This window comes from Dendrobates tinctorius, unplaced genomic scaffold (genome assembly GCF_039654945.1).
Source record: "Dendrobates tinctorius isolate UK_male_01 unplaced genomic scaffold, ASM3965494v1 ptg000192l, whole genome shotgun sequence".
Taxonomy (NCBI): Eukaryota; Metazoa; Chordata; class Amphibia; order Anura; family Dendrobatidae; genus Dendrobates; species Dendrobates tinctorius.
The window spans coordinates 9,838,974-9,864,667 of record NW_027361859.1 but is presented as its reverse complement, the minus strand read 5'-3'; the positions used below and the strand labels follow the sequence as shown (position 1 = coordinate 9,864,667).

The window sequence follows — 25,694 nt, the reverse complement described above, 5'->3', positions numbered from 1 at the left end:
TGCTCGGGTCGAGCAAATTGGAATACTTTGTTACTCGGACAGAACAACGAGCCCAATGTATGTCTATGGGAGACCCAAGCATTTTTACTGCGATCCCCCCGGGGTCCTTTTAAGGTCTTAAAACATCAGAAAATAATGGAAACACTGCTCAACTGACACAGAAACATCATGGGGATCGCCCCTGGAAGCATTTCTGACTCCTAGGTCACAGCTGTAAGCAATGTTGTCAAAGTTTCATGCCATTTTTACCGGTGCACCAAAAAACATACCAAAACTAAACCAAAACGGATTTTGCTGGGAAATATGTTAAGGTTCATCCTTTCCAGTTCAATGACTTCTATATAAGGCAAAATAATTAACCCCAGACCGAAATGTTCCTCCACCACTTTTGCTATGTTCACACACAGCATTTTTGATGCGTTTTTCAACTTTAACATTGCTTTCAACCAATACTAATGCATTCACTGGGAAATGTCATTGTAACATTTAACAACCCTAGATGGCCATGGGGTGTGTGACACATCATCAGACACATCTTGTTTCATTTATTAAGGAAGGACTTTTAAAGTCACAGAGCCTAGTTTTAGAGGGGCATCAGGAGGCATTAATATTCTTAAAGGGCCAATATTAAACAGTGGGTCTGGGTCTCCTATGCTGTTATTGCCTATGCAGTGAATGGATGGGCTGATAAGAATTACAACGCACCCCAATACCCTTTTTACGAGAGGTACAGGGGGGCCTCCTGAAAAAATGTTGCATTGAATGCAAAGCCTACCCTGCTATCAAGTCATATGCACCCCAATATGCCTTTGAAACCAGATATTGGAAGGCCACATGAAAACCCACTTCACAGTCTTCAGTTGGTCCTGCCATACTGTTTCCATATGCACTGAATGCAAGGGCCGCCTTGACCCAAATTTGCACGCACCCCAATCCCGCTTGGAAGAAACATGGAGGAGGGCCTCCTAAAAAATGTCCCATTACAAATGAGCAGGTCTTCTAGACTCATAATGCCCATACACTAAGTGCATGGGCTGACAAACATTTCCCCCTGGGGGAGTAAAATTGTTAAAAATATTTTATGGGCATCATAGACACCCTTGCCAAAAATTGGACTGGCTGTAGCAGCACAAAACACATTAACCCTGGTAATCTAGTGGTGGAGAATGAGGAGACATAATGATAAATCATACTGAAATCAAACAAATAAAAAATGTGAATCCTCCTTTGAAAGAAAATAACAAAAGGGAGGGGCGAACACAGGTTCATAGATATGAAACCAGAATGTGTTCAACGAGATATGTTTGTCCCTAGCAACAGCTCAAAGACAGGGATATAAATAAAAATCTAATATAGTATTTCACTATTTTTATATTGGAGAGGTGTACACTAGGTCATAAGAGGATGTTCCACAGTTAGGAAAAATGGAAAATATAAGAATAAAAGGGAAGAATATGCGTACATCTCATTTTTATGAGATTTCCCCCTGGGGGAGTGACATTTGTTTTGGCTTTAAATTAGTAACTGGCATCATAAAAACACCCTTGCCAAAAATTGGACTGGCTGTAGCAGCACAGAACACATTAACCCTGGTGATCTAGTGGTGGAGAATGAGGAGACATTGATGAAGGCCTCATTAAAAACTAGGCCCAATGTAAAGGAGCGGGTCTCCTAGACTTGTAATGCCCTTACATGCAGTGCATTTCCCCATGGGGGGTACATTTTTAAAAAATTAGTTATGGGGATCATAGACACCCTTTGCCAAAAATTGAATGGCTGTAGCAGCACAGAACCCGTTAACCCTGGTGATCTAGTGGCAGAGAATGAGGAGACAATGATAAATCATACTGAAATCAAACAAATAAAAAATGTGAATCCACCTAAGAAAATAACAAAAGGGAGGGGCGAACACAGGTTCATACATATGAAGCCAGAATGTGTCCAACGAGATAGGTTTGTCCTTAGCAACAGCTCAGAGACAGGGATATAAATTAAAATATAATATAATAGTATTTCAATATTTTTCTATTGTAGATGTAAAGTTGTGGCCAAAAGTATTGACACCCCTGCAATTTTGTCAAATAATACTCAGTTTCTTCCTGAAAATGATTGCAATCACAAATTCTTTGGTATTATTATCTTCATTTAATTTGTCTTAAATGAAAAAACACAAAAGAGAATAAAGCAAAAAGCAAAACATTGATCATTTCACACAAAACTCCAAAAATGGGCCAGACAAAAGTATTGCCACCCTCAGCCTAATACTTGGTTGCACAACCTTTAGCCAAAATAACTGCGACCAACCGCTTCCGGTAACCATCAATGAGTTTCTTACAATGTTCTGCTGGAATTTTAGACCATTCTTCTTTGGCAAACTGCTCCAGGTCCCTGATATTTGAAGGGTGCCTTCTCCAAACTGCCATTTTTAGATCTCTCCACAGGTGTTCTATGGGATTCAAGTCTGGACTCATTGCTGGCCACCTTAGAAGTCTCCAGTGCTTTCTCTCAAACCATTTTCTAGTGCTTTTTGAAGTGTGTTTTGGGTCATTGTTCTGCTGGAAGACCCATGACCTCTGAGGGAGACCCAGCTTTCTCACACTGGGCCCTACATTATGCTGCAAATTTTGTTGGTAGTCTTCAGACTTCATAATGCCATGCACACGGTCAAGCAGTCCAGTGCCAGAGGCAGCAAAGCAACCCCAAAACTTCAGGGAACCTCCACCATGTTTGACTGTAGGGACCGTGTTCTTTTCTTTGAATGCCTCTTTTTTTCTCCTGTAAACTCTATGTTGACGCCTTTGCCCAAAAAGCTCTACTTTTGTCTCATCTGACCAGAGAACATTCTTCCAAAACGTTTTAGGCTTTTTCAGGTAAGTTTTGGCAAACTCCAGCCTGGCTTTTTTATGTCTCGTGGTAAGAAGTGGGGTCTTCCTGGGTCTCCTACCATACAGTCCTTTTTCATTCAGACGCCGACGGATAGTATGGGTTGACACTGTTGTACCCTCGGACTGCAGGGCAGCTTGAACTTGTTTGGATGTTAGTCGAGGTTCTTTATCCAATATCTGCACAATCTTGCGTTGAAATCTCTTGTCAACTTTTCTTTTCCGTCCACATCTAGGGAGGTTAACCACAGTGCCATGGGCTTTAACCTTCTTGATGACACTGCGCATGGTAGACACAGGAACATTCAGGTCTTTGGAGCTGGACTTGTAGCCTTGAGATTGCTCATGCTTCCTCACAATTTGGTTTCTCAAGTCCTCAGACAGTTCTTTGGTCTTCTTTCTTTTCTCCATGCTCAATGTGGTACACACAAGGACACAGGACAGAGGTTGAGTCAACTTTAATCCATGTCAACTGGCTGCAAGTGTGATTTAGTTAATGCCAACACCTGTTAGGTGCCACAGGTAAGTTACAGGTGCTGTTAATTACACAAATTAGATATGCAAATTGCCTCTTCAGAAAGAAAGAGGACTTTTACTCTACAGCTCCACCTATTGGTAGTAGCGATCCTACAAGTCACAATCAACCCTTTAACGAGTCTTGTAGTATGACTTAGGATACAAGCCAAATCAGAATCTCAATTTGCAGACACGGTGTTTCGAGCTGTTGGCTCTCATCAGTGCAAAGTATGAGATCTGATTTGGCTAGGTGAGAGGCTCTGGACTAGGGTCTAAGAAGTAAGGTTTCTCCTTGCGGAGAAGCTGTGGCTTGTCAAGGTAAGGAGGCTTATTCGCCGTGCAATGCTCCTCTGGGAAAATAATATGCAAATTGCCTCTTCAGAAAGAAAGAGGACTTTTACTCTACAGCGCCACCTTGTATCCTAGTATGACTTAGGATACAAGCCAAATCTTTTTCGAACAGTGCCAATACTTTTGTCCACCCTCTTTATGTTTGGTGTGGAATTATATCCAATTTGGTTTTAGGACAATTCTTTTTGTGTTTTTTCATTTAAGACAAATTAAATGAAGATAATAATACCAAAGAATTTGTGTTTGCAATCATTTTCAGGAAGAAACTGAGTATTATCTGACAAAATTGCAGGGGTGTCAATACTTTTTGGCCACAACTGTAAACACTAGTTCCTAAGAGGATGGTCCAGAGATAGTAAACCGGAAAATATAAGAATAAATGGGAAGAATATAAGTACATCTCATTTTTATGACAGTTCCCCCTGGAGGAGTAACATTTGTTTTGGTTTCAAATTAGTAACGGGCATCATAAAAACACCCTTGCACAAAAATTGAGTGACTTTTGCATCACGGAATACGTTCACCCTGGTGTTCTACTGGTTGTGGATGATGAGGGATAAGGAGGAGGATAACACCAAACAGACCAAATCAGGAAGGTGATACCCATGTGTGGTTGTGAAGAGGTGCATGAGAATACACCTCCCAATAAAAGACACTGTATTGGAGGGTATGTTTCGCTGTTTTCAGTCGGTGGTGTACAGAAGTCTTGCCCAATGCAGCCCGTTCATTTTTATAATTCCACTAATTGGCACTAAAAACCCGCTCTGACAGAACACTAGCAGCAGGGCAGGCCAGGACCTCAAAGGCCACGTGTCCATACCCAATAATTAAAAGGCACAGAGGAACCCCGGAGGACGTTTATACGATCTGCAAGGTACTCCCTCAGCATCTTCCCAAACATTGCACTTCTTGTGCCAGCACCCCTTGCCTCTGTGCCGGCATGATGGGAGGGTCTGAGAAAACTGTCCCAGAACATTGCCATTATTCCCCTGCCTGAGCTGGATTGTACTTCTGTCTCTCTCGCTTGGACTCCTTGGTTGTACAACAAAATCTGACATCGGCTGCCAGCATTCTCACATGGGAATTTTTTCATTATTTCTGCTACAAGGGCCCTCTGGTACGCCAACATTTTTGTACACCTGTCTGCCTCTGGAAGAAGAGATTGAAATGAAAGTTCTCCTTGTAGCGTGGGTCTAGAAGTGTCACCAGCCAGTAATGAGTGTCACGGAAAATTTTTATAATGCGTGGGTCACGGGAAACGCAGCACAACATAAAGTCAGCCATGCGTGCCAGACTGCTAACAGGCAAGACTTCAGTGTCCTCACCAACAGGACGACTGACCATGCTGTCCTCCTCCTCTCTGTCTTCAGGCCATCCCTGCTGAACAGACGGTATGACAGCTGTGTTTGTAGTATCGTCTATAGCGCATGAAAGTAGCTCCTGTCCTTCCCTCCTCCTCGTCTACCAATCCACGTTGCGATGACATGAAGCTGGGCTGAGTGTAATCACCCTGTATGGTTCCTTGCTCCATGTCCTCGTGCTCTGCCTGCAATGCATCCTCTTTATTTGTGAGCAGACAGGTTTTCAGTATGCTGAGAAGTGTGATGGTGACTCCAATGATGGTGTCATCGCCGCTCACCATCTTGGTGCAGTCCTCAAAGTTCTGGAGGATGGTACATATGTGTGGAGTCTGAACTGAATAATCGATGGCCTTGTTGATGCTGGTAGTCAACAACTGCCCTCTTCTGCTCACAAATCCTTTCCAACATATGTGTTCCAATGTTTGGGGACATCACACAACAGTCGGTGAGCTGGAAGCTGCAAACACTGCTGGAGTACGGCAAGGGCGGCTGAAGCTGTAGCTGACTTTCTAAAATGGGCAGACAGACTGCGTACTTTCACTAGCAGATCCGACAGCTCCGGGTAGCTTTTGAGAAAACATTGAACCACGAGGTTAAGCACATGGGCCAGGTAAGGTACGTGTGTGAGCTCACCTTGCCTCAGAGCTGCCACCAGGTTCCGGCCAATGTCACATATGACCATGCCTGGCTGTAGGTTCAGCGGTGTCATCCAAATATCTGACTGCTCTTTCAGCGCTGTCCACAACTCTTCTGCATTGTGCGGTTTGTCACCTATGCAGATTAGCTTCAGCACAGCTTGTTGCCGCTTGGCTGAGGCAGTGCTGCAGTGCTTCTAGCTTCTGACTGATATGTTCATTTCATAGATGGAGGCTGAAGAGGAGCTGCAGGAGCTGTAGACTGTGGGGGCAACCCTGACTGATGTAGGGCCCACAATCCTCAGCGTGGGGAGGATATCTTCCATCCCAAGGTCCGACTGGGTTTTGGCTTCCACTAGGTTAACCCAGTGTGCTGTAAGTGAGATGTACCGTATCTGCCCACAAGCACTTGTCCACGTGTCCGTGGTTAGGTGGACTTTCCCAGTAACAGCATTGTTGAGGGCACGGGTAATGTTGTGGAACACATGCTGGTGTAATGCCGGTACGGCACAACGGGAGAATTAGTGGCACCTGGTGGTCGGCGCTCATAGCAATGCTGTAATTCTGCTACATATAGGCGATCTGCTCATCGCCTATATGTAGCAGAGCCGATCGAGTTGTGGATGCTTCTAGCCTCCCATGAAGGCTATTGAAGCATGACAAAATTAAAAAAAAAAAAAGTTTTAAAAAATATGAAAAAAAAAGTTTAAATCACCCCCCTTTCGCCCCATTCAAAATTAAATTATAATAAAAAATAAAAAAAATCACACATACACATATTTGGTATCGCCGCATTCAGAATCGCCCGATCTATCAATAAAAAAAGGATTAACCCGATTACTAAATGGCATAGCGGGAAAAAAAAATAGAAACGCCATAATTACGTTTCCTGCACTGTCCTCATCTATTTCCAAGCTGCACAATCTCCTTATCATGCTGATATGCCAATGCTGAGCCGCAGCTGCCATATGTGTCCCTATTGCTACACCAGCTCTGTGGTACTGTGTGCCCTCTGAATGGTAAAAAACCTCTAGAATATAGTAATGCTGGGTGCTAATGCTCTAGATAACAGTTCACACATTTTGCCCCCCTAGAAAGCAAATGCCCTCTGTGTGCCCCTTCGACAATCACAGTAACCTGAGTTCCCATATAACAATAAGTGCCCACGTTACATTTAATTATGTCCTGAGTCTCCACCCTGAACAGTTCCTCTCTACACAGTATGATGATCCACTATATACAGTATAATGCCCCCGCATTGTATAGCAGCCCCTTAGTAGCTTCCAGTCATGTCCCCATACTCTGATAGCCCTTATAGTAGCCTCCACTATGTATGATGGCCTCCCTTTAGTAGCCCCACTATTTATAAACTCCCTTGGTATTACCAACTATTTATGGTGGCCTCCTTAGTAGCCACCACCATTTATAGAGGCCCTGTAAGAAACCCCACAATTTTTGCAGGGCCCCCACACATTATTGCCAGAACACAATTTTAAAAGAAAAAATAGACCTCATATACTCACCTTACCCCAGCGAGTCCAGCAGCACAGTGGCAGGCCCCAGGCAGACTAATGTGGTAACATCATCACAACGGCACTCATCTCCTGTACGTGTTGTGGCGCAATGACTTCATCGTGACTCTGCTCTGGACCTACCATTCTGTAGGCAGCAGAACTAAAGCAACTGTGGTAGTTCAATTCACTTGTCGATACAAGACACAATCCACTGGAGAAACCACTCTCCAGTCTTGCTGACCAAAGACTGCCTCTGAAACGAAACCATTTAAGCCCCAGACCATGTGACTCTTCCCCCATATGACTGAACACATGACTGTGACATTACACAGGTCCTGCAAGATCTGCAGGTGGAGATAAGGTGGACACCCTCCCACCTAATTACACAGGTCCTGCAAGCTCTGCAGGTGGAGATAAGGTGGACACCCTCCCACCCACTCTATGGATGTCCACATAAAAACTAGCCCATTACAGAACTTTGCTTAAACCTCACAGCATGTAGTGTGCTGTAGGAAATTACTCTGGGTTTTACATCACTGACGCCATTAAGCCTAGTGACACATACTGTAACTCCCCTCCAGCACTCTACCAGTGACTTTGTCACACAACCTACAGAAAGGAGAGTGTCACTCAGGAAGGGTATACAGAAATCATGGGGCCACATAGCAGAAGCTGTAGTTGCCCTCCATCCCCCTAAAAAAAAAAAATTGTTGGGGGTCACAGAAGAGCATAACTCACAACTTTGCAGACGTGGCAAAGTAATTTTCCCCATATTGGAGCCCTAGATTCCCTTTTATTGCATTCAAAGTATGATGTCAAAAAAGTGCCCCACAAACATACTAAGATACCCACACAGTATGATAACTCTACTGTACCCCACCTCAATTCCCTTGGCAAAGTATGGTGACTCTAACACAGTATGATTCCTCCAAATGTGACCCTCACACAGCCATCAATGCAGTATAATAGGCCTAGATACAGTATAAAGGCCCATCACACAGTATGATGGACCTCACACAAAACTTGTATAATTGCTTGCATTCAATATAAAGGCTCGCACATAGCCCTCCAAATGTTATAATAACCCATACATAGCCTTCCATACAGTATAATGCACTCCATAGTCCTTCATATACTATACTGCACTCCCCATAGTCCTCCATACAGTATAATGCACTTTCCACCGTTCTCCATACAGTATAATGCACTCCCTATAGTCCTCCATACAGTATAACGCACTCACCATAGTCCTCCATACAGTATAACGCACTCACCATAGTCCTCCATAAACTATAATGCACTCCACATAGTCCTCCATACAGTATTCTGGCCATTACATTGTTCTCATTGATTTTAAAAAATAAAAAATACAATACTCGCCTTTCTTCCTCTTTCCCCTGCTGCCCGATCTCTACAGCAAGTGTTCTGAGCAGCGCACATCTCAGCACAGTGGGTGCCATGTAGTGATGTCATCGCATACACATGATGCACGTCAAGGAAGAATAATGGGGGAGGGAGCGACAGGGTAGCTCAATGTTGGCCCCTTTGAGTCCGGAGTGATCGCTATCTCTGCCCCACCCCTGGTAGCTACGCTACTGCTAAGATTAGATGCACCACTCCAGCACTGCAAATAAAATAAAACGCTGCAGTGACACTTTAAAAGTTGCTAAAGACAGGAAATAAATTGTCAGCGAGCTTTGAATTATTTAATGTGGGTCTAATGGTGAGGACTTTGCTGCAGATCGTTTCTTCAACAAATCACAATGTGTGAATATACCCTGATACAGGTAAAATTTGGCAGTTACTAATGTCACATAAAGCTTTATAATAATTTTACTTCTATAGTGTCAACATATTCCGCAGCACTTTACATTATAGAGGGGACTTCTACAGACAATAGACATTACAGCATAACAATAATCACATAGATTATAACAAATACCAAGAGGAACGAGGGCCCTGCTCGCAAGCTTACAATCTATAAGGAAAAAGGGAAGACACGAAAGGTGGATGGTAACAATTGATTTCATTGTTTGGACCAGCCATAGTGGATCAGAAGGCAGATATCAAATGGGAAACAGACCGGGTCATGCACAAGCAAGCATACGGGAACAGGCAGTACACACAGATATACGGGGTTAGTTGCTCAGCCGAGAAAAGTATCACTGACAAGGATCTCGACACGGGCGGGTACATGTAGTCCACTCTAATTCAAAAGGAGGCCATACATAATTAATCCTAAGAGGACGGACAACGGAATCCTGTCCATGACACCAGCATGCAGCCCCACACAAGTAACATTAACCCCCTTCATAGCGCAACCAGCATGCAGCACCACGTGAGTGACATTACCCCCTTCACCACGCAGACCACTAACATGCAGTGCTACGTGAATAACATCACCCCCTTCCACCCACAGCCTCCCAGCAAGCAACCCCCCCACGAATGACATTACACCCTTCACCACAGACCCCCAGCAGTGTGTAGCTCCACGCAGCACCCAATAATACATCACATCCTCTTCATTGCACAGCGCCTCAGCACATATCTCCTTCTCTACACAGCTTGAATCATCCCTTTCTCAGTACAGCCCCAAGTATCAATCCCTTCTCCGCACAGTCTCCAGCATGAAGCATCCTCCCTTTCTCCACACAACATCATCCCCTTTCTCCGTACTATTTTCTAGTAATTAATTTCACACTCTAGGTATGCTAATTAATTACTTTTCCCTGTGTGACATTTTTGATACTTAAAATGGTTGCTCACTACTTGGACAACCCTTTCACATTCCTCATGTTTGGTCCTGTTAAAGTAAAAACAATTATGCAAACTTCCCATACCGGCGCTATTTCCGCAGCGTCGGCACTTGTGTTCCCGGGGCTCATGTGAGCTCTGAGCCCAATCAGCACTGGCACCACTGTCGCCACCTTCGAACAACTTGCACATGAAGAGGAAAGTTAGAGCGCAGCAGCAGCCCTGGCTTCCTGTTGAGGTTCAATACATCAGATGGCAGGAACAGTGAGGCAGACACTGAATAAGGTAGGGCTTGTGTGATGCAACATCTTAATGTGAACATTTCCCTCGTTAAGAACATGAAAAATGCTTCTCCTCTGTGTGAATTCTTTGGTGTATAACAAGATTACATTTCTGTTTTAAAATATTTCCCACATTCTGAACAGAAAAAAAGGCTTCTACCTTGTATGGGTTCTCTGGTGCTTAACCAAAGCTGATTTCTGGCTAAAACATTTCCCACATTCTGAACATGAAAAAGGCTTCTCCCCTGTGTGAGAACTTTGATGTATAACAAGATTCCATTTCTGGATAAAATATTTCCCACATTCTGAACAGGAAAAAGGCTTCTCACCTGTGTGGGTTTTCTGATGCTTAACCAAAGCTGATTTCTGGCTAAAACATTTCCCACATTCTGAACAGGAAAAAGGTTTCTCCCCTGTGTGGGTTTTCTGGTGCTTAACCAAAGCTGATTTCTGGCTAAAACATTTCCCACATTCTGAACAAGAGAAAGGCTTCTCCCCAGTGTGGGTTCTCTGGTGACTAACCAAAGCTGATTTCTGGTGAAAATATTTCCCACATTCCAAACAGGAAAAGGGCTTCTCCCCTGTGTGAGTTCTCTGGTGACTAACCAAAGCTGATTTATGGTTAAAACATTTCCCACACTCCGAACAGGAAAAAGGCTTCTCCCCTGTGTGGGTTCTCTGGTGGCTATCAAAATGCGCTTTCCGGTCAAAACATTTCCCACATTCTGAACAGGAAAAGGGCTTCTCCCCTGTGTGAGTTCTCTGGTGATTAACCAAATTTGATTTCTGGCTAAAACATTTGCCACATTCTGAACAGGAAAAATGCTTCTCCCCTGGGTGGGCTCTCTGGTGCTTAAGCAAAGCTGATTTACGGTTAAAATATTTCCCACATTCTGAACATGAAAAAGGCTTCTCCCCTTTGTGACAACTTTGGTGTATAACAAGATTCCATTTCTGGTTAAAATATTTCCCACATTCTGAACAGGAAAAAGGCTTTTCCCCTGTGTGAAGTCTCTGGTGGTTAACCAAAGCTGATTTATGGTTAAAACGTTTCTCACATTCTGAACAGGAAAAAGGCTTTTCCCCTGTGTGGGTTCTCTGGTGGCTATAAAGATGTGTTTTCCGGTTAAAACATTTCCCACATTGTGAACATGAAAAAGGCTTCTCCTCTGTGTGAGTTCTCTGGTGAATAACCAAATCTGATTTCTGGCTGAAACATTTTCCACATTGTGAACATGAAAAAGGCTTCTCCCCTGTGTGAGTTCTCTGGTGCCTAACCAAATGTGACTTCTGGCTAAAACATTTACCACATTCTGAACACAAAAATGGCTTCTCCCCTGTGTGGGATCTTTGGTGCTTAACAAAAACTGAAATGCAGTTAAAACATTTCCCACACTTCGAACAAGAAAATCTATTCTCTGCTGTGTGAAACTTTTGACGTTTAAGAAAAGACTTATTGATGGGAAAACTATTTCCATATTCTGAACATGAAAACAGCTTCTTTTCTTTAGGAGCAGTTTGTATTTCAATGCTTATTTTGTGACTTTGATTTTCCTTAGAAGTCGATAATGAGTCAGAAGACAGGACCTGTTTAAAAGGATCAAATGATAAATCTTTGCTGTAAAGGGATGATAGTATATCTGGAGTAATGGCATTCGCTTGAATTGTATCCTGTGGGATCTCAAGATCATCTGATTTAAAAATTGAAGATGTCATCTGTCCCTCTGATCTCCTGGTACAGTCATCTGCCAAGAATAAAACCAATTATTTTTTAATAAAAAATCCTTGAATTATATCTTTTTTAACATTTATATTTAAACTATCAATAAAAATGGTAAGTTACTTAAAAATGTAATTATTCATCAATACATTCACAATCTAATAGAAAACCTCATAGGATGAACTAGTAGTTCAACTGTTCATTATGACTCACAAATAGAGAATAAAAAAGCCACCAAACATTGTTATGTAGGCAAAAATACCAATAGAAACTTCTACTCACACCGCAAAAAAACAAGTCCCTACTCAGGTTCACCATCTGACAGTGGAAAAACAGAGGTTTCCACATTATTACTGGATCAAAGGCTCTTGAAAAGAAACATGGCTTCCATAAACCACTCTAGCAATATCCACAAAACTGAGACTATAGATAACACATCTATTGAAATGATCTAGCTGAACAGTCTTCATCAGTAAAAAAAAAAATGAGATGAGTAACTGGTGGTGAAACCTCTCTAGGGTAATTAGAGTATAGGGCTAGGTGGCTCTTGGGAACCTAAACTGTCGTAATGGCCAATACTCTCCATCAGTAATTTGCCAGAAGAAATGTTAGAAATTTAAAGAGAACTATTTATAATACTGCAGAGCTGAAGTGTCTTAAATTTAGATGTGGAATTTTAGGGATTTGGACAAGGCAATGGAGACCTTTTTAGGCTGTGTGCCCACGATGCGATTTTTAAGCTTCTTTGCCGCGATTTTCGGCGCGAAAACGTTTAAAAATCGTGTACAGAGCTCACCCCATGCATTCCTATGGCATTCCGCACATGCTGTGCTAATGCTGCGCTTTTTTCCTTAGCGGCATCGCATCGCGGAAAAAAATCGCAGCATGCTCATTCTTTTTGCGGAATCGCAAAGAATTGCCGCGATTCCGCACCCATAGGAATGCATGAGAACCGCTTACTTCCCGCATGTGGCTATGCCCACCATGCGCGAAGTTAAGCATCTCATGTGCGGTTGGTACCCACGGTGTGGAGGAGAGGAGACTGTCCTCCAGGCCCTGGGTACCATACCCCTGTAAAAAAAAAGATTTTCGCGTGCGATATTCAAGCACTTTCCAAGCGATTTGAAGCATCGCTTGAAAAGTGATTGACAGGTTGGTCACACTCGTCAAACATAGTGTTTGACAAGTGTGAGCAGCTTTTTACTATTGAGGCCGCCTATGCGGTATCAATAGTAAAAGATAGAATGTTAAAAATGATTAAAAAAAATAAAAAAATCGGGGTATATTTACCTTCCGACATCCCGCGCTGCCTTCCCGGCCTCAGTGTTCCCAGTAATGCCTTGCGGCAAGGTCCGGTGATGACGTGGTCTCGCGAGATCGCTATAGCAACGCGAGACCAACGTCAATACAGGTCTCGCAAGGCATCACTGGGAACGCTGAGGCCGGGAATGCAGCGCGGGACGTCGGAAGGTAAATATACCCCGATTTTTTTTTTTTTTAATCATTTTTAACATTCTATCTTTTACTATTGATACCGCATAGGCGGCCTCAATAGTAAAAAGCTGCTCACACTTGTCAAACACTATGTTTAACGAGTGTGACCAACCTGTCAATCAATTTTCAAGCGATGCTTCAAATCGCTTGGAAAGTGCTTAAATATCGCACGCGAAAATCGTGCGGAAAAAAAACGTGCGATTTCTGGGAAGGAATCCGGTTTTCAGTGTCCGGATTTAAACGCTACGTGGGCACATAGCCTTATAAAGACTTCCAGGGAGTTGCAGACCCGCATAAGGGATGCAGGCCAACCTCACCACAAATCATACAAAACTGATAACTGTAAACCAGTAGACATAGAATGAAAAAAAACATGTTACATCCCCAACAGGAACTTATGTATGTGGGGAGCGCTCCAACACTAAACCAGAATTGCACTATTTTATGGAGGACCATTGGAGCTACTATGAGTCCTGACCAGAAGAGTAGAGAGAGTATTAGTGCTCCACATTTCAGGAGAGATTGTGCAGCAATCTGAATTCCTTAGGATTGAAAACATAATGGAATTTATGAAGTGGAGCGAAACTATGACACGAGCCATGCCGACACATCTCCTGCAGGCATGAATAAATGTATAGTCCAGCCATCGACCACACACACCTTAAAGATATATCAAGGCCCAGGTGTAATGTTTTTTGTATAGTTTATCATGATTATGTTTGAAGATTGTAGGTTTTAAAATAAGTTGAAAAGTCAGGATAAAGGAAAACTTGTCAGAGACACCGCACTACACTCGCTCACAGAGCCAGTGCGCGTGTCCTGAGTACAGAAACAGTGCTAAAAGATACCTGTGGAGCAGGGCAGCAGAGGTGACAATGCGTGCTTCAAACTATTAGTGTCAGGGTCCAGTCAGCACCGAAAAGTAAAGATGCACAGGACCTGCAGACACTGAAGTTAGCAAGCTGGCACAGGACCCAGGTGACTGCGAGGGGGCGGGGATTAGCGTCCTGCTTTCAGATATGACAGGACACCATACAACAATTCAGAGTCCGGCAAAACGGAGGTCACAACAGTACGGGCAAACGAGGCACAGGAGGGACAAACAGACGGGTAGTCAGACAAAGCCAAAGGTCATACACAAGAGGGCGACGTGGTACCAAGGGGACGAGCAGAGAGAAGTCGGGTCACAAGCAGAGAGTCATACACGAGAGGTAGCGCAGTACAAGAGGGGCAGGCAGAACTCGTAACAGGGACAGAACCAGATCAAAACCAAACAAGCAAGCAAGATATCAGGCAAAATGCACACGTACGCACAAGGTCAACTAACTCATCCGAGGGCAGGAGTATAACTGACACCGGACCTAGGTCCAGTGAGCATTAAATAGCCGCCCTCTGCCAGAGAGAGGCGGAACAATTAACCCCCAGTCTGATCAGGACGGGCCAAAGCGAAACCCCATCCTGGATCATGACAAAACTATTGTTATTATACAGAAATTCACACTTGGCCTCACTGCACATTTAATGTTGTCGATCATAAAAGTGAAGTTTGGCCAAAAAGACTGGACCTGGTCTTGTAGGGACCATATGAGCACATTCAGCAGCACAGAAGGGAGAGAAGGTAGATTCATCCAATAAGATATCAGGGTTCTAGGAAGCCAACAGCGTCATTAGCCTCCACTTTCTCTTACAGGTCCATCATAATATCCTTTTAAGTGAACTCTATCTTTTCAGCACAGTCTACATACTCTGTCATTTGGCTTTGTCGTTTACAGACTTGGTCAGGTAAGGGTCAGTTACTTCTAATCCCAGGGCGTAGGTGGATCATCCAGGCTTTAAGTTCTATAGAAAAGGGCTTTTAATGGAGAATGTCATTTAAACAGTTTTATGTGGAGGAGAATGTTGTGGTCTAGAGGGAAAATGGTGATCACACGATTGTGATACAGACGGGATACACCACCAATAAAGCAGCCACAGCTGGTGACTGACAAGAATCTGTGAATTCTCTGCATTTAGTGGTTACTACTCACCATCTGTAGAAATCACATTGTTACACCTCTCATCACCCCTCACATATGTCTCTGTAGTATTAATATGGGTCAGATCTTCACCCTAAAACAAAGTTTGTAAAAGTCACAGAAAGATGGAGAAGTCACATCTATGATCAGCTCTAATCCTGCCATCTCCACCGTTCTCATTACACAAGTATAAAACATATAATACTGGTGGATAAAACAAGACTGAGCACAAGACCTTCACAGTCGTCTACACATCATAGGAGAGATCTCATGACACCTTCTCTCCATCTACCTGATGATACTGAGGAACATTGGGATCTTCTTGTTTACAGTCCTGTGGAAGAAGAGGACGGGGACATCTCTCTGGTGTTGTCTTCTTATTGGATGGAACTGGAGGAAAAATATACAGGGACTGAATTCATTATTTACATACAGATAATTATAGACCGTGTGTATTTAGTCCTGTCTATTACCTGGTGATGTGAGGGGCTGGGGAACCTCCATCATGACGCCCTTGTACACATCTTTGTATTCATCTAAATACTCCCACTCCTCCATGGAGAAATAGATGGCGACATCTTGACATCTTATAGGAACCTGAGACATACAATGATACCGTCATCCCCCCGATCCCTTCATAGTGTTACTGTAAAATGTCCCAGAAAAAAAAAAATATCTTTGTACTGTGTTAGCCAGTAGATAGAAAAATAGAAAAATATGAAAAAAAATTAGAGTCCTCAGTGGTTGATACCTTTTAATGGCTAATTGAAAAGATGGTAACACATTGCAAGCTTTCAAGACTACTCAGGACTCTTCATCTGGCATAGAATGGCCTTATCCTTTGCAATATTCATGTGTCCTCTTGTGCATAAATATGTGACTCTTCAGATTTTGTGTTATTCTATGCCAGATGAAGAGTCCTGAGTAGTCTCAAAAGCTTGCAACTTGATACCATCTTTAGCCATTAAAAAGGTATCAAAACACTGAGGACTCTCAAATTTTAATTTTAATATTTTTCTGTATAATATCCCAGAATTCCCAGTAGTGTCACCTCTCCAGTCAGCAGCGCAATCATCTTGTAGGTGAGTTCTAGGATCTTCTGGTCATTGATGTCCTCATGTATCAGGTTGTGGGGTGCAGGTCCTGTAATTGGGCTCAGGGGTCTTCCCCATCCCTCAGACACAGGGTCCTGACAGCGATCACTAGAGGTCTTCTTCACTACTGTGTAATCCTGGTTATGGAGAGACACATTAATAAATCTCACCACAGACATTCCCAGAGTCCTCACCTCTCCAGTTCTGTCCATCTGTTATTCCCATAGATAAGAATGATGGAATGTGACGTCATCAGAATCTCTCACCTCTCCAGTAAGCCGGAAGAGGATCTCTAGGGTGAGGTGTAATATCCTCTCCGCCATCTTGTCTCTGTCCATATCCATATTTGATTTGTAAATCAGGACAGAAAAGTTCTTTTCACTGAGAGGATTCAATCTTGTGGGGAGCTGAATAAGATGAGCCGATGTAACATCATAACAATCCCGTGTAATAATACAATTACTGGAGATAATAAGGGAAATATATGACATTTACTATTTTACAGTATTTCGTTTTCTTGTTTACATCTAATAAAATCCGTATACAGGTGCTTCTCACAAAATTAGAATATCATCAAAAAGTTAATTTCAGATCTTCAATACAAAAAGTGAAACTCATATATTCTATAGAGTCATTACACACAGTGATCTATTTCAAGTGTTTATTTCTGTTAATGTTGATGATTATGGCTTACAGCCAATGAAAACCCAAAAGTCATTTTCTCAGTAAATTAGAATACTTTATAACACCAGCCTGAAAAATGATTTTAAAATCCAAAATGTTGGCCTACTGAAATGTATATTCAGTAAATGCACTCAATACTTGGTCGGGGCTCCTTTGGCATCAATTACTGCATCAATGCAGCATGGCATGGAGGCGATCAGTCTGTGGCACTGCTGAGGTGTTATGGAAGCCCAGGTTGCTTTGATAGCAGAGTTCAGCTCGTCTGCTTTGTTGGGTCTGGTATGTCATCTTCCTCTTGACAATACCCCATAGATTCCCTATGAGGTTAAGGTTAGTCGAATTTGCTCGCCAATCAAGCACAGTGATACTGTTGTTTTTAAGCCAGGTATTGGTACTTTTGACAGTGTGGACAAGTCCTGCTGGAGAATTAAATTTCCATCTCCAAAAAGCTTGTCAGCAGAGGGAAGCATGAAGTTCTCTAAAATTTCCTGGTAGATGACTGTGCTGACTTTGGTCTTGATAAAACACAGTGGACCTACATCAGCAGATAACATGGCTCACCAAACCATCACTGATTGTGGAAACTTCACACTAGACCTCAAACAGCTTGGATTGTGTTCCTCTCCACTCTTCCTCCAGACTTTGGGACCTTGATTTCCAAATGAAATGCAAAATTTACTTCCCTTGTGGAGTGTGTCAATGACTGCCTTCTGGACATCTATCAAGCCAGTAGTCTTCACCATTATTGTGGAGCCTACTGAAACAGACTAAGGGGACCTCTTTAAACGCTTAGGAAGCCTTTGCAGGCGTTTTTTCTTATTCTAATTTACTGAGATAATGACTTTTAGGGTTTCATTGGCTGTAAGCCATAATCATCAACATTAATAGAAATAAACACTTGAAATAGATCACTCTGTTTGTAATGACTCTATACAGTTGTGGCCAAAAGTATTGACACCCCTGCAATTCTGTCAGATAATACTCAGGTTTCTTCCTGAAAATGATTGCAATCACAAATTCTTTGGTATTATTATCTTCATTTAATTTGTCTTAAATGAAAAAACACAAAAGAGAATGAAGCAAAAAGCAAAACATTGATCATTTCACACAAAACTCCAAAAATGGGCCAGACGAAAGTATTGGCACCCTCAGCCTAATATTTGGTTGCACAACCTTTAGCCTAAATAACGGCGACCAACCGCTTCCGGTAACTATCATTGAGTTTCTTACAATGCTCTGCTGGAATTTTAGACCATTCTTCTTTGGCAAACTGCTCCAGGTCCCTGATATTTGAAGGGTGCCTTCTCCAAACTGCCATTTTTAGATCTCTCCACAGGTGTTCTATGGGATTCAGGTCTGGACTCATTGCTGGCCACCTTAGAAGTCTCCAGTGCTTTCTCTCAAACCATTTTCTAGTGCTTTTTGAAGTGTGTTTTGAGTCATTGTCCTGCTGGAAGACCCATGACCTCTGAGATAGACCCAGCTTTCTCACACTGGGCCCTACATTATGCTGCAAAATTTGTTGGTAGTCTTCAGACTTCATAATGCCATGCATATGGTCAAGCAGTCCAGTGCCAGAGGCAGCAAAGCAACCCCAAAACATCAGGGAACCTCCGCCATGTTTGACTGTAGGGACCGTGTTCTTTTCTTTGAATGCCTCTTTTTTTCTCCTGTAAACTCTATGTTGATGCCTTTGCCCAAAAAGCTCTACTTTTGTCTCATCTGACCAGAGAACATTCTTCCAAAATGTTTTAGGCTTTTTCAGGTAAGTTTTGGCAAACTCCAGCCTGGCTTTTTTATGTCTTGGGATAAGAAGTGGGGTCTTCCTGGGTCTCCTACCATACAGTCCCTTTTCATTCAGACACCGACGGATAGTACGGGTTGACACTGTTGTACCCTCGGACTGCAGGGCAGCTTGAACTTGTTTGGATGTTAGTTGAGGTTCTTTATCCAACATCCGCACAATCTTGCGTTGAAATCTCTTGTCAATTTTTCTTTTCCGTCCACATCTAGGGAGGCTAGCCACAGTGCCATGGGCTTTAAACTTCTTGATGACACTGCGCACGGTAGACACAGGAACATTCAGGTCTTTGGAGATGGACTTGTAGCCTTGAGATTGCTCATGCTTCCTCACAATTTGGTTTCTCAAGTCCTCAGACAGTTCTTTGGTCTTCTTTCTTTTCTCCGTGCTCAATGTAGTACACACAAGGACACAGGACAGAGGTTGAGTCAACTTTAATCCATGTCAACTGGCTGCAAGTGTGATTTAGTTATTGCCAACACCTGTTAGGTGCCACAGGTAAGTTACAGGTGCTGTTAATTACACAAATTAGAGAAGCATCACATGATTTTTCGAACAGTGCCAATACTTTTGTCCACCCTCTTTTTTATGTTTGGTGTGGAATTATAGCCAATTTGGCTTTAGGACAATTCTTTTTGTGTTTTTTCATTTAAGACAAATTAAATGAAGATAATAATACCAAAAAATTTGTGTTTGCAATCATTTTCAGGAAGAAACTGAGTATTATCTGACAGAATTGCAAGGGTGTCAATACTTTTGGCCACAACTGTATAATATATGAATTTCACTTTTTGTATTTAAGAACTGAAATAAATTAACTTTTTGATGATATTCTAATTTTGTGAGAAGCACCTGTATTTTAGGCCACAGACAACAAACCATTTCTTCCTCGGAGTCAGCAGCTGAATATGTTTCTCAGACTCATCTTACATAACGCTAATTCTCGTTTCATTTACCAACACTGGAATCGGCATTAGCAATACTGCAGGAGATATTCATTACACGTGACAGGAGAAATAACTACTTCATGATGAGGATGACATCTTCATCTTCTATTACGGCTCACTGACTCCATCACCACTGGCCATCTATATGAATGTTTCCAATACATTGTACGGGTGAAATTTATCTTGTGGAGACTCACATCTCTGCAAGATAAAAAAAGACATGCTGTGGTCTGAAGAGACACGCCGCATGTCCTTCGCAGGTGAGCCGCGGGTGTCTGAGCATGTGTGGCTCCCCTGAGGGTTCAGTCGCCACAGAGGTACTGCACCTCCTCCTGAGGTGTGGTACCCCACTATCCATTTAAGGTGGAGACACCTGACCACACTCCAACACTCACATCCCACACGCACACCAGTAGTGTAGCAGAGCAACCTTGGTGGCTCCCTGCTTGGAACACGAAGAGTGCTGGGAGGTGGGTGGAGCTTAGACTGCACAAGAGAGCGGGAGAATATTAGGAAAAGGTCAGTCTGTAAGAGCAGATCCCCTGAGAGAGATGGAGTGAAGGAAGTGCTGCAGCAGACTCCTGTGACCTGGAGCTGCTGGTACAGAAAAGAGCCATAGAAAGCCTGATTCTTCAGAAGGAAGATAGTTTAGCACGGAACGTAAGGAGAAGAAGAGAACTAAGGACTAGGGTCAGAGCAGATCCCTTCCTCTATTTTGAAGCGCATGGCCGGGTCCGGTCCCTGAGGTTGTATGGATACTGATGTTCCTGCAGCAGAAACCGGAGGAATAGCAGTCGTCACCACTTTATTCCCATCTAAGACTTGGGGGGCACAACAGCAACGTGGGTGAGCCGGGACATGATAGCAAGGAGTCCCCGAAGCAGGCTACAGCTGTCTGCCGTACAAGTAGAGTTCTAAGTGACATCAAGAAGGAGGAACTTGAGTTTAATACGCAACTACAAGTACTTCAGATTAGGCGCTAGTGTGGAGACGTTAAGAGAAGGCACATGTTGGAGGAGTGCTGGAAAGGTGTACTTTAACCTTGCCTGGGAGTTGGCTGAGCCCCTGACCTGGAGGACACGGCACCGAAGCGGGCATCTGTGTGCACCTGACTGTGAGTAAAGCCTTGAAACTACATGCCCTTGTGTCCTCCACTTATTCTTGCGCCTTATACCTGGCTCTGCTACATCTACTTTACACCACCTCCCCACTTGCCAGCCTCATCTACACTGCCCTGTGACTACAGCTCCACCTGTGGGGAGCTTCAGCATCATTGCTGCACCACACCATCTGTCCCAGAGAAGCAACCCTGCAGCGCTGGTCAAACTGACCAGAAACCACAGGTGGCGTCATGAATCATCTCAACAACTTTATCCTCATCACTCTACCCCTTTTACATTGACCGCCTGAGGCCACGGATCGGGTCACTGCCACTGTGACATCTCCCACTGAAGTCAACAGGCCCGGCACCGAGTACCCCACGGCCTCTGTGGGAGAGTCAAATGCATAGTGGGCATGGGATTTCTTGAAATCCCATTCACTATGCTTTAACATCTGGACGCTGCACAAGTACGCAGCGTCCAACCTGCAGCGTTTATTGACCATGTGCAACGAACCTTTACTCCAGCTGAGAAAGAATGATTGATGCAGGTAGTCCTCAATACGGTATAATGCAAGTCCCATATAGTACATATAGTAAAATGCACTCCCTATGGTCCTTGACAGAATATAATGCAGCCCCCTTCAGAGTATAATGCAGTCTCTCTGAGTATAATGTAGTCCCCTTATAGAGGATAATGCAGCTCCTCTCAGAGTATAATGCAGCCCTCAGAGAATAATGCAGCCCCCCTCAGAGTATAATGAGATCCCTGTGACAGATCGCACAGGGGAAGGGGATGTCGACTTCTCTCAACTTGGGGGAGGAGAGAGAAGGACCCAGCAGGGATCGGCTCTCTGGCGCCACCACTTGCCCAAGGTCAGTCAGGGAACTTCACCGAGGGCAAATAGTTGCCAGAAAGGCTTCCCTTATAGGTATGAGTTATTGAGGAGCTCCCAGAGAGGAGGGATATACATCACCATTCCAGGCTGGGGAGATATATATATATATATATATATATATATATATATACACACACACACACACATACATATATACACACACACACACACACACACACACACACACACATACATACCTCCTGGCCGTCACTGTCAGGGCTCCTCTCACTAACACGGTACAGTATGCTGCCACCAGTTCCTCGTTCGTCATAAGCCCAGTCCGACAGCAGGCTCATATCAGGTCAGAAGACAACCCGGGTAGCATATAATAAAAAATGGAGCGTGCGGATTCATGTATCGAGATAAAACAGCAGCTCAAGATTAATTTTATATTTAATCGCCGAAAAGGCGCACTAGAAAAATACAGGTATATATACAGAACAATATACAAGTAATCTTAGTTACGTGGTTTTGCTGGCTGCGTCAGCTAACGGATCCTACTGCCAATAGAAAAACTAAGCTCAAAATGAGCAGGTGTCTCTTATCTCCTAGGCTGTTCCCTCCCACACTCTGAGCCCACCCTTGGGTTTGTGCAGCCTCTCTCCTCCCATCTCCGAGAGTATGATTTTCCAGGCAGAACCATGTATGACCCATAACTTTATGCCTGTAGCTCCAAATGGGTCGGCGGTGCCACTACTGGGTTTTGCTGGATTTTATCTGTGCAAGGAGACCAAATATGCCTAAAGTATGTAATCTCTGGTAGCTAAGCTTTATAACTCCATAACGCAGAGTACTACAGGTGGCTTCTGGGCATGGAGTGCGGGAGAAGGAATGCCGGTTCCGATTATGTGCTCGACTAGTCTCAGAGATATTGCATTCTGTTATTATAGGTCATTTTCCAGATTCAATACCTCAGAGCCTTGCTGTGACCTGTAGTGCATGAATTAGACAAAAGGAATCAGGTTTGGTTGTGCCTGCACTAGAACTCACACCCTTGTGCTAATTGGTTGTTACCGTGCTTCAAAGAGCTTGTTCCTGGAGTTTTTAATTAAAGAAAAACACTGCATTGCTTTTTATGGCCTTGGGGAATGCATGCCAAGAGAGGGGGGCTGAGTGGTCTGAAGCAAGTATTTTCGGGCCAAACTTTATCTTGATGGGGAATTCCAACAGAAATCAAAATGATACCATTTTCCCATATCTCACACCTCCCCCCTTAAGAGGGCGCTAGGGGGCATCATATTCCTGTGTTCTCCGAGTGCACTCCTGCAATCTCTCCTTGCCGAGGTAGCCTGTCAGCGTTGCCATGGTTGCACCCCCTTTAGTGGCAAATGGTGAATTGGTATGGCTGGAGCGTGAGGCTCCAACGTAGCAACCTCTCATTCGTCCTGGAGACCGTGTGCAACCAGCTGAGGGGGGGGTTTGGGCCGTCTCCACGATGAAGGGATGCCCATACAGTTATGGCTGCAGACGCAGCAGGGCCCACACAATTGCCAGGCACTCCTTTTCCATCGTAGAGTAGGCCACCTCTCTCGACAATAGCTTCCTGCTCAGGTACAGGACGGGGGTCTCCTAGTCCCGCAGCGTTGATCTGGCTGAGCACGGCACCGAGGCCAAAGCCACTGGCGTCGGTCTCTACTTATCAAACGGCAGAGCAAAGTCAGCAGTTTGTAGTACTGGGGAGAGCCGTCTTGAGCGCCTGAAAAGCGGTCTCGCAGTCAACTGACCAGTCTACCGCGAACGGCAGCTTTTTCCTTTTCAGGTCCATCAGGGGCTTGGCCAGGGTGCTATAATTTGGAACAAACCTCCTATAGTACCCAGCGGTCCCTAGGAAGGATATCACCTGTTTCTTGATCCTGGGGGTGGGCCAGGATGCAATGGCATCCACTTTCCCGGGCTCAGGCTTCAGAACCCCCCCACCTACCCGGTGTGTTGTGAGTTCATTTTCCCCTTCATTACTGAGGCTCGAGGAACTCCCTCTTCTGGTAAAGAAAGGTAGTGAGCCTGATTATCAAACACCTGAGGCTGATGATGATGACTGGCTGAGTGGAGTTACGGACTGGCTATAAGGCTGCCGACGCCCTTCTGCCCTGCGGGTGATTTCTCTGTGGGATCCTTGGAGACCAGTCTGAATTCCTGCTCCTCTAAAGCTAAGCTTGCTGCTCGCCCTTTTGCTTTTGTGCTTTGACTTTGTTTTGCTTTGTTTTTCTGGATTTCTGCCATTCCCTGCTGGGGTGTGCTGAATTCATTTAGCTCTGTCTTCTGAAAATACCTGAGTGCTGATTTAGTTTTTGAAGCCTAGCTGCTTCAGGGCCTTTTTCATATCAGCTTGTTGGCTTATGTTTTTGATAGGGTTTTGGCAGATTGCAGACAGCAGCCTTCCTGTCCTTTCCTATCTAGATAGTTGCGGGCCCCGTCTTTGCTCAGTCTATCTTTCTGTCTGTGTTAGTATTTTCATCTTGCTTCACCGTCATTATATGTTGGGGGCTGCCTATTGCTTTGGGGTCTGCTCTGGGGCAGTTTAGATTTCCCCTTTCTTTCTTTAGGCCTATGTAATTCTCCGGCTGTGATCGAGGGGTCTAGGGCTTCGTAGGAACCCCCCACAGCTACTGCTAGTTGTGTTGATAGGTTCAGGGGTCTGCAATCTGATAGTTGCCAACTTCTCTGGTTTTCTGGACTTAGCTTGTATTTCTGCTTTTGCCTCCTACGGTGACTCATTCATAACACCGGTGACCCAGGTAGAGTACCTCACTCATGCCCAGCTGGAACTTTTCTGGCTTGATGGTCAAACCTGCCCGGTGGATCCGCCTAAGCTCCTGGGTCAGATGCTCTAGGTGATCCACCCATGTGGGACTGAAGATGGCAATATTGTCCAGGTACGCAGCCACATACCCTTCATGTCCCTGAAACAACGTGTTGACCATCCACTGAAAAGTGGCGGGGGCATTCTTCATGCCAAATGGCATCACGGTGGACTCGTACAGTGCAAACGGGGTGATAAATGCAGAGCGGTCCTGGGCCTCGTGGGTCAGAGGGATCTGCAAATATCTCCGGCTCAGATCCATGATGGTCAGGTACTTAGCCCCAGCCAACTAATTGTGCAGGTAATCGACGTGTGGCATAGTGAACGCATCGGTGACCGTGACAGCGTTGAGCCCCCGGTAGTCCACACAGAACCAGGTTGCTCAGTCCTTTGTGGGGACGAGGACTACGGGCGATGTCCACATGCTGTTGGATGCCTGGATCACTCCCAGCTTCAGCATCTGGTCAATCTCCTGGAGCATCTGCTGCTGCACCTCAAGAGACACTATATGCTGATCGCCGGATCAGGGGGTGATCCCCAGTGTCCACATGATTGACAGCCAACTTGGTCCTTCTGGGAAGGCTGCTGAACATCTCTCGGAAGGGGCATAGAGTATCCGCCAGCTGGGACCATTGGTCCTCGGAGAGCTGGTGGCCATCCTTTAAATCCTCAATGGATCCTCCCGCCTTGGCTTGGGTGAGCAGATCCAGGAGGGTTTTGGCCTCTCATTCCTCAGGAAGGTTGCACACAGGGAGGGCGCAAGCCTCCCGCTCATGATGGGTCTTCATCATGTTCACATGGCAGGCCTTCATCCTTCCACAGGCATGGTCTAGGGTGACCAGGTACG

General features: G+C 44.3%; 1 protein-coding gene across 1 annotated transcript in view; it reads right to left on the bottom strand.

Moving 5' to 3' along the window:
* Positions 1 to 25,694, bottom strand: part of LOC141055877 (uncharacterized) — a 160,584-nt gene that overhangs the window by 68,893 nt on the left and 65,997 nt on the right. Inside the window, 6 exon segments of the mRNA XM_073552592.1 lie at positions 10,476 to 12,039; positions 15,536 to 15,617; positions 15,816 to 15,913; positions 15,997 to 16,120; positions 16,575 to 16,754; positions 16,884 to 17,079. Of these exon segments, the coding sequence (XP_073408693.1) occupies positions 10,476 to 12,039; positions 15,536 to 15,617; positions 15,816 to 15,913; positions 15,997 to 16,120; positions 16,575 to 16,754; positions 16,884 to 16,961 (2,126 nt within the window). The 5' untranslated portion in view covers positions 16,962 to 17,079.